This window comes from Symphalangus syndactylus, chromosome 11 (assembly GCF_028878055.3).
Source record: "Symphalangus syndactylus isolate Jambi chromosome 11, NHGRI_mSymSyn1-v2.1_pri, whole genome shotgun sequence".
NCBI lineage: Eukaryota > Metazoa > Chordata > Mammalia > Primates > Hylobatidae > Symphalangus > Symphalangus syndactylus.
The window spans coordinates 36,372,730-36,388,725 of NC_072433.2; the positions used below are offsets into that span (position 1 = coordinate 36,372,730).

The window sequence follows — 15,996 nt, forward strand, 5'->3', positions numbered from 1 at the left end:
TGAGCCAGAGCTTCCTGGACAGGCCTAGCAAATGCCACAAGCCCTCGCCGATTCTTGTTCTGAGTCTCAGCTGCTGCTGGCAAAAAGGATGCTGCCACCTCCTGTCTGCTGCAGTTGGCATAGTTAATGATTTTACGCCGGCAGTTGCTGTGTCACTCCACAGGGTCCGGGGCAAGCCAGCCAGCTCAGAGTCTGGGGCCCAGAGTGAGGGAAGAGTCCTTGCCAATCAGCAGCACACACCTGAGCCAGGGGCTCAGCCACACCTGCACCTACACCTGCACCCAGTGAGGCAACAGCCAGACAGGCTAGAGGTTTCAGCATTCAGCAAGCTCACAGTATTGGAGCCAACATGGGCTCTTATAATCACTGAATGCAACCTCATATCTGAGGAAAGGGTGAGACTGGGAGGGTAACCTGCTGCCACCATTTACCTGAGCACCTCTTAAAAGTACTGAGGCCTGGCTGGGTGCGGTGGCTCACGCCTGTAATCCCAGCACTTTGGGAGGCTGAGGTGGGTGAATCATGAGGTCAGGAGATCGAGACCATCCTGGCTAACACAGTGAAACCCCAACTCTACTAAAAATACAAAAAATTAGCCAGGCATGGTGGTGGGCGCCTGTAGTCCCAGCTACTCAGGAGGCTGAGGCAGGAGAATCGCTTGGACCTGGGAGGCGGAGCTAGCAGTGTGCCAAGATCGCACCACTGCACTCCAGCCTGGGAGACACAGCAAGACTCTGTCTCAAAAAAATAAATAAAAGTACTGAGGCCTGGCCCGGCACAGTGGTTCACACCTGTAATCCCAGCACTTTGGGAGTCCGAGGCAGGTGGATCACTTGAAGTCAGGAGTTCGAGACCAGCCTGGACAACATGGTGAAACCCCACCTCTACTAAAAATACAAAAATTAGCCAGGTGTGGTGGTGCATGCCTGTAATCACAGCTACTTTGGAGGCTGAGGCAGTTGAAGCGCTTGAACCCGGGAGTCGGAGGTTGCAGTAAGGCAAGATGGTGCCATTGCACTCCAGCCTGGGTGACAAGAGTGAAACTCCATCTCAGAAAAAAAAAGTACTGAGGCCTGATGTCCTTGGACGTTCTGAGTCAGCCCAATGTGGACCGAGGTGGGGCTGGGGGTGTAGTATATCTTCTTTTTTAGTTTTCTAAAGTCTCTAGCTTAAAACTTGGCAGCGTACATTTGGGACTTCCCCCTTCTGAAATCACTCAAAAGCAGTAAATGGAGGGGACAGCAGAGACAAATCACACCTTCCTTGGGGTTAGGAGGCAGCCAAAACAGAACCACAAAATACTTGGAAGGAGATGAGAGCAGAGGCTTTGGAGCCAGAGTGTGGACAGGAGAGAAGGGAGAGCAGATGAGGGTGCAAACCTGCTCCAGATGAAGATACCCGTGAGCTGCAGAATGGGACCCCATTTGTAACAATGGGGTCCAAGTGCACAGGCAGGCAGTGGGGCTGAAGGGAGAACCCCACAGTAGAGCCTGGCATGCTGGAAGCACCCTGGTCTCTGCACTGGAGAAGAGAGACTGTGAACAGCCCAGCTGCCTGTCCTCGTGGCAGGGAGAAGGCTAAACAGAAACCTTACCAAGTATTGGTGAAAATGTGGCCAGGTGAGAACTCATTGTTGGTAGGGATACTTTGGGCAATGTCACCCTCATGTCACTTTGAACACTAGCTGCATATTAGAATCACCTGGATAGCTTCCAAAAATAAACCAAACCAAAACAAAAAAAAGCCTATTCCTGGGTTTCCTCTCCAAAACCCAATTCAGTCAGAATCCCTTGGAGTAGGGCCCAGGACATCAGCAGTTTTGCAAAACTGTCCTAGGTCATTGTAGAATGCAGCCAGGATTGAGAACCACTGCCCTAGAGAAATTCTTTGGCCCACACACCAGGAGACAAGTATTCAAAGCAGCAGTACTTCTAAGAGACAATCCAAATGGCCATTAACAGCGTGAATGAATGAGCTGTGTGTCCGAGCAGTGGAACACTGCACAGCAATGATGAGCTATAGCTGTGCACTTCAACATGGAAGAATCGCGAAGCAAGAGAAGCCACAAAAGCAAGTCACAGAAGTGTGTGTGTGTGTGTGTGTGTGTGTGTGTGTGTGTGAAATATTTCATTTACATACAGTTCAAAAACATGCCAGATCCATCAGCCTGTCATTAAGGATAGACACATACATATGTGCATATACATGATGTATACACACGTGTGTATGTGTGTGACAAAACTAATAAAGAAGCTCAAGGGGAATGATATAATTCAGGATCACAGTTGGCTCCAAAGGGAGACGGGAGAAAGAGGCAGGACTTCATCAGCAGGAAAGTTCTATTTCTTAGGCTGGACGGTGGGTATACAAGTGTTTATTTTTATTGGTTTGTATACCTGCCATATACATGATGGATGTGTATTTCTTCTTCTTTTTTTTTTGGAGACAGAGTCTCGCTCTGTCACCCAGGCTGGAGTGCAGTGGTGTGATCTTGGCTCACTGGAACCTCTGTCTCCCAGGTTCAAGCGATTCTCCTGCCTCAGCCTCCCAAGTAGCTGGGATTACAGGCATGTGCCACCATGCTCAGCTATTTTTTGCATTTTTAGTAGAGACAGGGTTTCACCATGTTAGCTGGGCTGGTCTCAAACTCCTGACCTCAGGTGATCCACTCGCCTTGGCCTCCCAAAGTGCTGGGATTAACAGGCGTGAGCCACCACGCCCGACCGATGGATTTGTATTTCTAAGACACTTCATTGAAAAAACCTGAAAACCTCTCACATAAAACCCTGGGTCTTAAAGAGAATACTGCTAGCCCAGGACAAAGTCCTGCATCTCCCCAACACGAACCTCCGTGGAACACTTGACCCCGTTATCATCTCATGCAAAATTTTTAAAGTGGAACTAGTACGGCATCTATATAAAGCTGCCTCAGAATAATAGTAACAGAGGGAGAAGGTTGTCACAGAGCAGGTGAATACTGTTTGTGACCAAAATTTTTGCTACAAATTACACAAATGTATAAAATACCTTTGTGCTGAGTAGGGGTGGCGACGGGGCAGCTCTCGAGTGGCTCTTACTTCACCCCTCTCGGGGAAAGCAGGGACAGAAGCCCCCACTCAGCCCTTAGTGACTTCAGGTCTCACTTTCAATGGTCATTCCTGGTGGTCAAGCTGGTGGTCTGGTCATTGGTTACCCACGGACCACCATCCAGCATGAGGCTTTCACCTCTGCAAACCTCTGTGCTGATCTGGAGACTGCATTCAGACTCAGCTGAGTTAGAATGCTCCCTCCTTTCCTTCCTTCTTTCCTCCCTTCCCGCTTCCTTCCTTCCTCCCTTCCTTCCCCTCCCTCCTTCCCTCCTTTCCTTCCTTCCCCTCCCTTCTTCCCTCCTTTCCTTCCTTCCCCTCCTTCCCTCCCTCCCTCCTTCATTCCTTCCCCTCCCTCCCTTCCTCCCCCTCCCTCCCTCTCTTCCCTCCCACCATCCATCCTTCCTTCCTTCCCCTCTTCCCCTTCCTTCCCCTTTCTTCCTTTTCCTTCCTTCCTTCCCTTCATTCCTTCCTCCCTCCATCCCTTCCCCTCCCTCCTTCCTCCCTCCCTCCCTCCTTCCCTCCCTTCCTTCCTTCCTTCTTGATTTTCTATAATTACTTAAACATTTTATCTCTTAAATCATGAAAGATTTCAAATACAGAGAATTTCCAACAGACAACTACCTTTGCTGTGTTTGATTCCGATCGCTCCTTTTTTCATACCCAAGTGTTACAGCAGTGGCGAAATCCTTTCGCTGCCCTCCCAGAGGACTTCTTTGTCCTGAGCTGATGTATGTCTCATCCAAGCCTGCTACTCTACAGAAAAGTGAATATTGAATATGTCTTTTTATGAAATTTGCATAACATAAAATGAACGATTTAAAATAAACAATTCGGCAGCATTTGGTACATTCACAGTGTGGTGCAACCACCACCTCTATCTAGTTCCAAAATGTTTTCATTACCCTAAAAGGGTTCCAAAATGTTTTTGTTACCCTAAAAGGAAAACCCATCCCCAGTAAGCAGTCCCTTCCCATCTTCCTCTCCCACTACCTCTGGTCACCACCAGTGGGCGTTCTGACTCCATGAGTTACTTCTGACATTTCATATGAATGAAATTATACAGTGTGTGACCTTCTGTGGTTGGCTTCTTTAGCTTAACAGAGTGTTTCGAGCTTCACCCATATCGTAGGGCGTATCCATGCAGAAAAATCTTCCTTGTACGGTTAGACCACTTTTGTTTATCCATTCATCTGTTGATAGGCCTTGGGCTGTTTCCAGCTTTGTGCTGTAGTAAATATCCCACCATGAACATGTAAGTGCAAGGACTAAACAAGTCTTTTGAAAGCTGATTTTTGGCTGTGACAGTTTCTCAGACTTTCCTTGTTTTGGATGAGCTTAATCATTTTGAGGAGTACTGGTCAGGGTTGGTTGGTTGGTTTGTTTTGAAACAGAGTCTCACTCTGTTTTCCAGGCTGGAGTGCAGTGGACTGATCTGGGCTCACTGCAACCTCTACCTCCCAGGTTCAAGCAATCCCCCTGCCTCGGCCTCCCAAGTAGCTGGGATTACAGGTGTGCACCACCATGCCCAGCTAATTTTTGTATTTTTAGTACTGTCAGAGTTTCACCCTGTTGGCCAGGCTGGTCTAAACTCCTGACCTCAAGTGATCCGCTTGCCTTGGCCTCCCAAAGTGCTGGGATTACAGGTGTGAGCCACCATGCTTGGCCAAAGGCTGACTTCTTAAAGCCCTGATCCCTTTGCTCGTCTGAGTATTTCACCCCTGTGGTTGCCGTGCTGGCTTTGGAGAAGGGCACAGGGAATATCCAGGTGATGGCAGTTCAATTATGAGGAAGTGGCAGGTTTTCTTTTCTTTTCTTTTTTTTCTTTTTTTTTTGAGACAGAGTCTCACTCTCACTCTCTCACCCGGGCTGGAGTGCAATGGTGTGATCTTGGCTCACTGCAACCTCTGCCTCCCAAGTTCAAGTGATTCTCCTGCCTCAGCCTCCTGAGTAGCTGGGATTACAGGCATACGCCACCATGCCCGGCTAATTTTTGTATTTTTAGTAGAGACGGGGTTTCACCATGTTGGTCAGGCTGGTCTCGATCTCTTGACCTCATGATCGTGAGCCACTGCGCCTGAACAGAAACGGCAGGTTTTCTAAGACTGTGGTCTGCTAAGGGCAACGTGAGAGGTAGAGGAGTAGCCATATTGGCACGTCCCCAAACAGGTGAGAGAAGGTCCAGTTCCATTGCTTCATGGAGAAATAGGCTCAGACAGGTGAGGCTCCTGTGTCCAGGTCCAACGGCCAGTCAGTGGCAAAGCAGAGACTCCAAACAGGTCCCTGACCCTTTGTGTTAAAATGTACTTTCGAAGATAAACTTTTTTTAGCTCCCACATGAGTGAGAACATGAGATATTTGTCTTTCTGTGCCTGGCTTATTTCACTTAACATAATGACTGTCCATCCATTTTGCTGCAAATGACAGGATTTCCTTCTTTTTTTATGGCTGAATCGTACTCCGTTGTGTACATGTACCAAATTTCTTTATTTATTCCTCCATTGATGGACACGGGTTGGTTTCATATTTTGGCTATTGTGAATAGTGCTGCAATAAACATGGGGGTGCAGGTATCCTTTGATATATTGATTTCCTTTCCTTTGGATAAATACCCAGTGGTAGGATTGCTGGATCATATGGTAGTTCTATTTAGGGGAGAGGGGGTGATGGGGAGAGATTGGTTAATGGGTACAAACAAACAGCTGGATAGAAGGAATAATTTCCAGTGTTCGATTGCACAGTAGGGTGACTATAGTAAACAATTTATTGTGTATTTCTTTTTTCTTTCTTTCTTTTTTTTTTTTTTTTTTGAGACGGAGTTTCGCTTTTATTGCCCAGGCTGGAGTGCAATGGAGCAATCTTGGCTCACTGCAACCTCTCCTGGGTTCAAGCGATTCTCCTGCCTCAGCCTCCCGAGTAGCTAGGATTACAGGTGCCTGCCACCACATCCAGCTAATTTTTTTGTATTTTTAGTAGAAATGGGGTTTCATCATGTTGGCCAAGCTGGTCTAGAACTCCTGACCTCAGGTGATCTACCTGCTTTGGCCTCCCAAATTGCTAGGATTACAGGCGTGAGCCACCATGCCCGGCCTTTTTTTTCTTTTTGAGACAGGGTCTCCCTCTGTCACCCCTGCTGGAGTGCAGTGGCGCCATCACAGTTCACTGCAGCCTCGACCTGCTGTGCTCAAGTGATTCTCCCACCTCAGCCTCCTGAGTAGCTGGCAGCACAGGCACATGCTACCATGCCTGGCTAATTTTTGCATTTCGTAAAGACTGAGTCTCACTATGTTGCCCAGACTGGTCTCAGACTCATGGGCTCAAGTGATCCTCCCACCTTGGCCTCCCAGAGTGCTGGGATTACAGGTATGAGCCACTATGCCCAGCCTATTGTATATTTCAAAATAGCTAGAAGAGAAGATTTGAAACGTTCCCAACACAGTGAAATGATAAATGTTCGAGGTGATGGATATCCTGATTACCTTGATCTGATCACTATGCATTGTATGCTTGTGTCACAGTATCGTATGTGTCCCATAAATATGTACAGTTACTATGCATCAATTTAAAAAGTTTAAAATGTACCCACAGGATTTGAATTGATGGAGGTGACTGAGTGACAACACAGAGCGAATAAGGCCACTGAAAGAAGAATTTATCGCTTGCATCTCCCAGGAGAACAGGGCATGGCACACACGCAGACCACACACGGGGGCCACAGGGGGAGCACCAAGTTTGGTCAGGAGGCTGAAAGGAAGGATCAGAACAGCACAGGCCACAGCCTTTTGTGGGGTTTCCACCTGAAGGGCAAGGCAGGCTGGGGGAAGCAGCCCAGGTCTGGCTAGTTGGAATAATTCCAGAGGGCCTTGGGCATAGGGGCCGTCCCTAGTTGTCTCTACCCGGCTCTGGGTGATTTAGGGCAGGGGAAATACTGGCTTGGTGTGAGAGTTAAACAGAGATGGTTGGGGGGTCTGTGATTGGGATTGGTTGGAGGGTTTGTAACTATTATTACTTTCAAACACTTGCAAAAACCAGCTCGCAGCAGAGGTATAAATGCCTTTGGCCCTGTGATTTGGCCCTGTGATAAATGGATGCCAAATGGACCAAATACAATCTCTAAGAAAATACAGTGAAACACCCCGGCCCACAGCTCTTGGCACTGCCCAGGTTGCGTCTGGAGTTAGTGGCCCTGCTAGTCCCAGCAGCGTTTCTTCCTTCTTCCTCTTCATCCAGCAAAACCCAGACAGTGTAATTGGCGGTTTCTTTGCTTCTGTTCCCACAAGAGGAGAGCTGGCCAGCTACAGACACCCTTGCCCCAAGGCCTAGTGCAGCTACAACCAGATGTGGCTGATCCCAGCCCCTGGGGACAGCAATGGGGCGGGAGTCCGGCTGGTGAGGTCGGGGACTCTGGCGCATCCGCCTCAGAACTTCCTCCTAAGAGCAGAGTGCCCTCTGGTGGGCCATTGGAAAACAACCCAATTCTAATTTCCACGTTTGGAGATGCAATATGCTTCAAGCCCGGTTATTAGGGCTCCCCAGGAAATTTCTCTTTCCGCACTAGTGCCCCTTGTGGAATTCACCTGAGCAGCACTGATGAAAATGTATAAATCAAATATACACTATGTACGAAGCTTTTTTCCCTCCTCATAAATGAGTCTTGTACTGTTTCCTGACCCAAATACCTGCTCAGTGAGTTTATTGGGTAAATCACCCAAGCAGCTCCAATTACAAGGGGTAGAGTGTGGTCAGGATTAGACTGAGGTGAGCGTTGGGTGCAGGTGGAGGACACACAGCTGAGGTTCAGTAGGCTGGCTGCGGTGGAGGCAGCACTGAGTTGAGCGTCGAAGAAAAACTGGATTTCAGAATAGTGGCTCACGCCTGTAATCCCAGCACTTTGGGAGGCCGACGTGGGCGGATCACTTGAGCTCAGGAGTTCAAGACCAGCCTGGCCAACATAGTAAAACCCTGTCTCTTCTAAAAATACAAAAATCAGCCAGGTGTGGTGGCGCACACCTATAATCCCAGCTACTTAGGAAGCTGAGGCATGAGAATTGCTTGAACCCCGGAGACAGAGGTTGCGTGAGCCAGATCGCACCACTGCACTCCAGCCTGGGTGACAGAGCCAGACTCCAACTGAAAAAAAAAAAAAAGCAGGGGTGGGGTGGGGGAGGAGGGGAGGCACCTACCTAGTGAAAGAAACAACGTAAGTCTGGCGCTCCTCCTCAATTTTCACCCCGAACCTGCCCATTCCTCTTTTTCCCTCCTGGCAGTCTTTCCAATCACAGTAGTCTCCAGGTCACACCTCCTTAAAATGCCCTAAGGTCACATGGCAGTTGTCCTATCTCTTGCATCTCACCATCCCCCAACTTGCACCTGATGCTGCTAGTGAATACTTGGATTCTGAATCCTGCATTTTGTTGCCAGTCTTGGATCCACCTCTTCTCTGCCTTTATGCAACGCCCCCACCCTATCTCACTTTCAGGGACCCTCTGGCAATTCCCCACCTCCTCACAGGCCTCCATGGCAGCTCTACTTAACTAAGCTTACAATACGGGCTTCTGAGTAGGATTTCAGTAGGGAAAAAAAAAAGGTCTTGCTTTTTTAAACGAAGTTTGCTGGAGGCCAGGCGCGGTGGCTCATGCCTGTAATCTCAGCACTTTGGGAGGATCACATAAGGCCAAGAGTTCGAGACCAGCCTGACCGACATGGTGAAACCCTGTCCCTACTAAAAATACAAAAAAATTAGCCGGGTGTGGTGGCAGACGCCTGTAATCCCAGGTAGGCTGAGGCAGGAGAATCGCTTGAACCTGGGAGGCGGAGGTTGCAGTGAGCTGAGATGGAGCCATTGCACTCTGAGAGTCCTTCCAGCTCTCGCTTGCAGAGTGCAGGGGTCCAGACTCCGGCTGTCTCTGGCCTTTGCTGTCTTAGGAGCTTCTCCTTGCCTCCCTCCCTTTTTAGATCATCCTTCTTCCACTCGGTGGATTCAGAGGACAATTTTCCATGAAGAACTCAGACTGGGCCACCCCTAGGACTCTGGGTCTTAGGCAGTTGTTCAAGGGATCCTCCTCGGCATCCGGACAGGAGATGAGCCCACTTGCGGCTGAAGAGACCCTAGAGTCACAGGCAAGCCAGTTCACTGGTTTTATCAACCTTGTTATCGCTGTGCCCCTACTGGAAAGTAAACTTGCGTTCTATAATCTGCCCTGCAATGAGCTGACTGGCCACAAGGGAGCAGCAGGAGGCAACAGCCAGGCCTGGAAATTGCCCTTCTAACCACAGCCCCACCAAACAATGCCCGCCACAAGGTCCTCGGAAGAGAAGGACCCGCGCCCCTGCCGCCAAACTGTGTTCAGAGAGAAGCCATGGCTTCATCGCTGGTTGGGAGAGTGAGAGAGAACTAGAAGGCGAAGGCCCCGACTCTTCTGTGCTCAGCCCTTAGCTGGGCATGGGCAGAGGGGTCTGGGGGTGGGGTGTCCTGAGCCTCTAGTCCCCATCTTTTTGAGCACAGGGGTGCGGGGTCCCCGGAGTGGCTCACGGAGCTCTCAACCTAATGGAGGAGCTGGGACTGCCACACACACACACACACACACACACACACACACACACACACACACGAACCAATGAGAGAACCACGCGGAGAATGGGTCGGCTTCAGGGCGGTCCCTAAGAGCTGGGGGGAGCGAGTCGGTGGGCGGTTGTGCTGGGCCGGCTTCCGGCAGGCTGGGCGTAGCTGAGCTAGGGGGGAGGTCAGCCCGGGCCCGGGTGGGGATCACACTTCAGTCAGGAGGAACCACAGGGCCGCGTGGCGCCCGCCTGCCTGGGCCTGGAGGCGGCTAGGAAGGCAGCTGCAGGCAGAGAACCCAGGGTCCCGGCCAGGACCCAGGACCCACAGAGCCCCCTCGCCCTGGAGCAGTTCTGGAGTTTGAGCGGGGAGAGGGAGCCAGAGCCAGGAGGAGCCGGGCCAGCTGGATTGCAGTGAGTGCAGGGGGAAGCAAGGACAGGGCTGCAAGATTCCCCCACCCTGGGCCAGGGGACTCCCCAGCACTGAGCAGAGCTGTGGCCTGCGGCAGGGTCCTGGCCAGTCTGTGAAATTGACTCCAGCACCTCGGGGAAGCTTGTCCTCAGCTCCACGTGGGGCAAGAACAGGAGCTGGGCTGGGGGGAAACCGGGAGACCTCGGGGTGGGTAGGGAGAGAATCCAGCGGCCGCCTCCCAGGACCCCGCCAACCCCGCCCCTGCCCGGGCCTCTCACCAGGGCCTCCCCTCACTGGTACGTGGTCTGCAAAGCCACGTGCCCTTCTCAGCCTCAGTTTCCCTTTCCGACCTGCACAGGGCAGGACCAGATGTTTTCTGAGGACCCTCCCAGAGTGACAGGCCGGAGTGGAAGCGCATCTTGTGCTGTGGGGACAGACACGCTGACACAGACTGAGGAGAAAGACTTTAATTTGGGCCTTTTGTGCCCATGGCTCCAGTTCAGACAAGGGGATGGGATCTACTTCACTGTGGCTCTTCTTCGTCCTTGCAAGGCCTCCCCTGGACCCCGGCGCTCAGAGTGGGGGCGGTGACACCAACAGTGGAGGTCGCAGGTGGTCCCGGGAGACAGTCAGGAGTCTGGGGTGAGGAGGCTTCAAAACCTGTTAAGGCTTTGCAGGTATTTAACTGCATTCTTCACTCTCTTGTTGTTGGGGTCAGAACAGATGGCCCTGTCCTGGACAGTTACAAAACTACACAGAAAGAGGACGTTACCAGGAGTGGCAGAGGGGGAAGGGCCCCTAGAGTCCCTGGGACGGCCCGCACTGTGCTGACCAGGATTCCAAGGCTCCAAGAGGTGCAGGAAGTTGCTGCAGTCACACAGGGCATTGGTGGCAGATCTGGGACTTCAGGCTCTGTCCCGAGTAATCTCGACCCTCCCAGGGAGCCAGGGCTGCAGGACCTTGTGCCCACCCCTCAGCCTGCCCATGTCCCCAGACAGCCTAGAGCCTGGGACGTGGAGACTGCGGGCAGGGCTCAGGCCTAGGCCAGGGGAGGTGACCAGGGGAGGTGACATTGCCCCTGACCAGCTGTGTGACCTGGGGGTGTTCATCGCTCCTGGGGCCTTGATTTCACCACAAATCAAGGAATAGGTTGGACCTCATGGCCTGCGGCCCTTTTGGGTCCCACAGCGTGGGGAACATGAACTGCCCCAAGGAGCCTGCAGGGGTCGGGGAGGAAGGCCCTGCTGTCTCTTCCCTGCTCCCCAGTGGCCGTCCTGGGAGCTCCAGGGTGCACTTGTCCCCATGCTTGGCCCTGAGTAGCAGGGGTGGAGCCAGGGGGACTTACACGATGGCATCCCTGGAGCAGTCCTCAGATGTCTGGTACCATGTCTTCAGCTTTCTAAGGGGAATGGCTCCCTTGAAGTACTCCAGGCAGCACTCCCGGCCCACATTGGTCCCTCGAGCTGCAGGGAGAGGAGCGGGGCAGGGGTGTCTGTGAGTGTCTGCATATGTGTTGCGGGGACCTCTGGGGGGTGTTCGTGGAAGATCTGCATGTGTGGGTCCATGTGTGCATGTGTGTGGTGACTGCATGTGTATCACTATGTGTATATGTGTGTGTCTGTGTGTTACCGTACACAGGTGTGTGTGAGGCTGCTGTGTATGTTGTGGGGTGCCGTGTGTTTGTGGGTATGCATGTTTGTGTGTGTCTGTGGGGGATCCTGTGTGTCCTGTGAGTGCCTACGTGTGTGTCTCTGTGCGTCTGTGTGCGTCCCTATATGTCTATACCTGGCAACCTTATTTCATCTTTCCTTTCCCAACCTAATACAAGAATCTCTTTTTCAGTCTGGGCGCCGTGGCTCATGCCTGTAATCCCAGCACTTTGGGAGGCCGAGGTGGGTGGATGGCCTGAGGTCAGGAGTTCGAAACCAGCCTGACCAACATGGTGAAAACCCATTGGTGGCGTGGTGGCCGGGCACTTATATTCCCATCTATTTGGGAGGCTGAGGCAGGAGAATCACTTGAACCGAGGAGGCAGAGGTTGCAGTGAGCCGAGATTGCACCATTGCACTCCAGCCTGGGCGACAGAGCGAGACTCCGTCTCAAAAAAAAAAAAAAAGAATCCTTTTTTACATGCTCTTGGAAACAATTCTCATATCTTTATGCTGATTCCCTCATTGTGCATAAAACCTGTTAATAAAACAGAAGCTAATAAACAATTTTGAGAATTGTTCATTTTCCATTGCACAACTACAGCCACAGCCCCCACCTCACAGCCATTGCAGCCCAAGATGTGCTCGCCTTGGTCCTCACCAAGCCCACCCGCAAGAACTGGGGTATCGTCATCATCAACATTTTTCTCTGCTTGTTTCCCTCAAAATCCTAGTGCTATGGGCTTTTCATGTCTTTTGTGGGAGTAGGTGGGGTGTAAATAATACACAAAGATGTATGTTGCTGCGGTGGTCTTCATGCCCCCAACTCCTGTCCTCCCAGTGCCTGCCGCTGGCCACCTGTCCCCTGCTCTCACCTGCATGGATGTGCTGCAGAGAAGCCCCCAGGAGGAGGGTGACCAGGGCCAGCATCTTCAGTGGGGCCATGCTGCCAGGAGCCCAGGAGGGAGTCTCTGTGTGCAGGTCCCTCTGCTCAGGGAGACACCCTGCTGAGAGTCGAGGGTGGCAGTGACCTATTTAACCTCTTTGGGGGTCTTGCCCCGCCTTCTGTCACCTCCTCACATCCTTCCCTAGACCAGTGAAGTTCGAAGAATTTGAGATAATTCAGGAGAAGTCCAGCTCTTGGAATGTTTGTGGATTTCCAGAGAATGGGCACTCAACTAGAGACAGAGGTGGGGTACATGTGTCTGAAGCCCATGGCAGTGACACACTTCTCCTTTCAAAGGGGACATTTCTTGGTTCCTCTATTAGAATTGAAAAGCCTCCATGCACAGCTGGGTTCATCTCTCTGTGGCTGGAGAGCATCCTTCATGCATGGTGGCTTGAGCGGGGGGTAGACGGAAGTGTTGGGGAGTCAACCAGGCAGAACCCAAGCAGATCTCTTCTCCTGGACCATGAGTGAGCTTCAGGGTGCTGCCAGGGCCACCCTGGCTGCCGGGCATGGGCACATGGGCATCACTCTGCAGGGAGGTCCATGCTTTATCTGCCTCGGAGAAGCTGAGGCCCAGCCAGGGCACAGAGCAGCTTTGGTTGGTATCCCATCCCAGGTGAGGCCCTGACTGCAGGAGGCAAGAGCCCAGTGGTGCTTCGATCACCATTCAGTCCAAATAGCTCAGGAAACCACGTTCCCCTAAATGGGATGCCTTACACTAAGATACAGAACAGAACGAAGGGGTCAGTGGGAGATGCTGCTTCTCACTTCTAGCAGAGCTGTGTCCCGGAGTCAGTACTGGACACCTGGTCAGGGTCCAGCCTGAGCCAGGCCCTGAGCTGACTTTCCAGGCACCCCAGCTCATTGCAGGGCAGATGACAGAACCCAAGTCCACTTTCCAGTGGGGGCAGGAATAAAACAAGAATTGCAATAATAGGGAGGTTGATAAAGTTGGTGAACTGGCTTCTCTGTGACTCTAGCGTCTCAGCCCCAGGTCACAGCATCACTGTATGTGGGTCAGGCCCCTGGCCACCCGAGGAAATTACCGGTCGCCCTGTTGGGGCTCCCAGGAGCCAGAGCACGGGCATCCCTACAGTAGGATGAGAGTCCCATGGCCTTCAGGTGGGCAGCACCAGGGAAGGGCGGCTCCAGGCAGGGCAGCACCTGGACTCTGATTGTGACATGGGGGACCTTGGCCTGGCTTCATCCTGTCCCTGCATGACCAGGGCCAACTCAAAATGACAGCACTGCCCCTCCAAAACATGGCACAGGTGCCTTCCACCCTCTCACAATCCACCCTGTGTTAATCACTGAATCATTACTGAGTTTTTCACTAACTGTCATGATAACTGCAACAGCCGCTATTTGTCATGAGGTTTCTGTTTCTTGTTTTTAGATTCTGGGGATACCTGTGGAAACCCCACACTACCGGAGCATCGCTCAGAGCTAACCTCATCAGTCCTTAGGTAGAAGGGCAGGGATCCTATGAGAGGAAACCAAAGACCCTCGACCTCGGGGGAGCCTCAGGCGCTCCTCTCCCCACCCCTCAACAAGGGTGGCCTGGGAGCCTGTGGCTGCTTCCGCACCTGGGAGTGGGGCTTCCCCGCCCATGGCAGAATCTTTCTGTGGGCAGCATCCCTTATGTGACCTCAGGTGGCTCACAGACCCTCTCTGGACCTCAATCTCATTACCTATAGAGGGAAGTTTGGTCTGTCCCACAGAGCCCTGCCAAAACGGTGGATCTCAGGGTGATGGGGTCCACCTTGGTGGGCCTCGCACCAACATTTCTCTGCTTCTCTGGGGGTCGCCTCAGCTGCCAGAGACCCTGACCCTGCCCCCTCCTCAAGCCACAGTCCAGATGGGTTCTTTGCCCCCAGCCACCCTTCCTGTGCCCAGGTCTGGCTTCCATTTGCACGTGCAGAGGAGGGGGAGGGGAGGCTGCTCTTCCTGCCTGGGCACCTCCTTGGTGCCAACATCCCAGAGAAAGGGAAGGGCAGCCTCAGAGTAGCTCCCTGCAGAGTCCCCCTGCAAAGGAGGCCGTGCTGGGCAGGGGAAGGTGTGCAGGCCCAGGGCAGTCCTGACCCAGAGACAGAGCCTGAGCCCACAGGTGCAGGGCCAGGCCTGGGTCCTGGGAAGAGGCAGGAAGGGGCACCTCTGCCAACCACCCCTCCCGCCCTCGCTGCCCTCCATCCGCTCTGCCCTCTTGTGGGGGCTCCACTTGCCGCAGAGGCCACCACATGCTCTTCTGTGCTACACAACTGCAAGGGACAGCTGTGACCCAGTGAGCAGCCTGATTAATGATGAAGCGGCTGCAGTCCCTGCTGCTGGGGAAACTCCCCGGTGGGTTCTGAGTCCTCTTTGCTTTCCCGCAGACTCAGAGCTTTCTCCAGAAGGACCCAAATTCCCCTGTTTGTTCTGGGGAATAAATCATGAAAGTAGCAGTGGAAGGTTCTGGACTAGGAAGGTTCTGGTTAAGTTCAAGGCTGGTGCAGGCTGCCTGGCTGGCAGGGGCAGCTGAGCCTCTTGGGGCTGTGCCCAGGGCTACAGGACAGACAGAGGCCAGATCCTGCTGTTGTGGGGTTTCACAGTGGGTAAGGGCGGGGGAACAGGGCCTGACCCCTCATAGGGACATGCAGGTGAGATTAAAGGGCTTCGGGGCACAGACTGGGGAGAGGCTGCCTCTGGCCAGAATTCGTGGAAGGCTGCCTGAAAGAGGCGGCTGTAGGGCGCAAAAGTGCAGAGAGGGGAATGTGCAGAGATAAATAAGGGCAACATGAAACCCTGGCATGGGGCACTGCCTAAATGCAAGTCTGAGAGCCAGTCACACGAGGACAGGCTGTGTCTACCTTGCCCCGCGCCGTGGGCATCCCCAGCACCAAGCATGGTGCCTGGCATGCAGTGAACCTTCGGTGTCACCCGACCGAGTAAACACAGGACTGAAGGAAGGGAAGGCGAGATGGACGCAAAGGGCCCAGTGTGCCTCAGTCTTCTTTGGGAGGCGGCGGGGACCAGGGACATTTTTGAGGTGGTTTCCTCTCCAGGGATTAACCGAGTTTATTCCTCCTCAGTTCTCTCAGGCTATGAGATGGATGCCAAGGGACCTTCCAGACACAATATCCTGAAGTCTGGGCCTGTGAGAAGCATCCTGAGAGATCTTTATGCTGCTGTGAGGACTCTGGGACCTGGAGGTCTGTTAGGGCAATCAGGAATGCTCCCTGGAGGAGGTGGCAGCGAGGCAGAACTTTGTGGAGGGGCAGCAGGGGAGAGAGTGCTGTGGCCAGAGGAAGGGAAAGGGCCATGGCAGGGAAGCAGGCCAGACACTGTTAGGCCTATTAGGAGAGT

General features: G+C 52.7%; 1 protein-coding gene and 1 long non-coding RNA gene across 3 annotated transcripts; one reads left to right on the forward strand and one right to left on the reverse strand.

Moving 5' to 3' along the window:
• Window positions 1-9,780: 9,780 nt before the first annotated feature.
• On the forward strand, window positions 9,781-12,283 carry LOC134731810 (uncharacterized). 2 transcript variants are annotated; one of them, XR_010114403.1, is made up of 3 exons: window positions 9,781-10,058; window positions 10,415-10,733; window positions 11,899-12,283. It is a non-coding gene; the product is annotated as an uncharacterized lncRNA (long non-coding RNA). The 2 variants fall into 2 exon arrangements; XR_010114402.1 differs by having other exon boundaries at window positions 10,415-12,283.
• Window positions 10,509-12,736, reverse strand: CCL17 (C-C motif chemokine ligand 17). Its single transcript, XM_055233216.2, has 3 exons — window positions 12,581-12,736; window positions 11,402-11,519; window positions 10,509-10,806 (listed from the first exon to the last, which is right to left on the reverse strand). Exons 1-3 carry the CDS (start codon window positions 12,648-12,650, stop codon window positions 10,710-10,712), a joined length of 285 nt encoding a protein of 94 aa, XP_055089191.1. The 5' UTR covers window positions 12,651-12,736; the 3' UTR covers window positions 10,509-10,709.
• Between the last annotated feature and the right edge of the window lie 3,260 nt (window positions 12,737-15,996).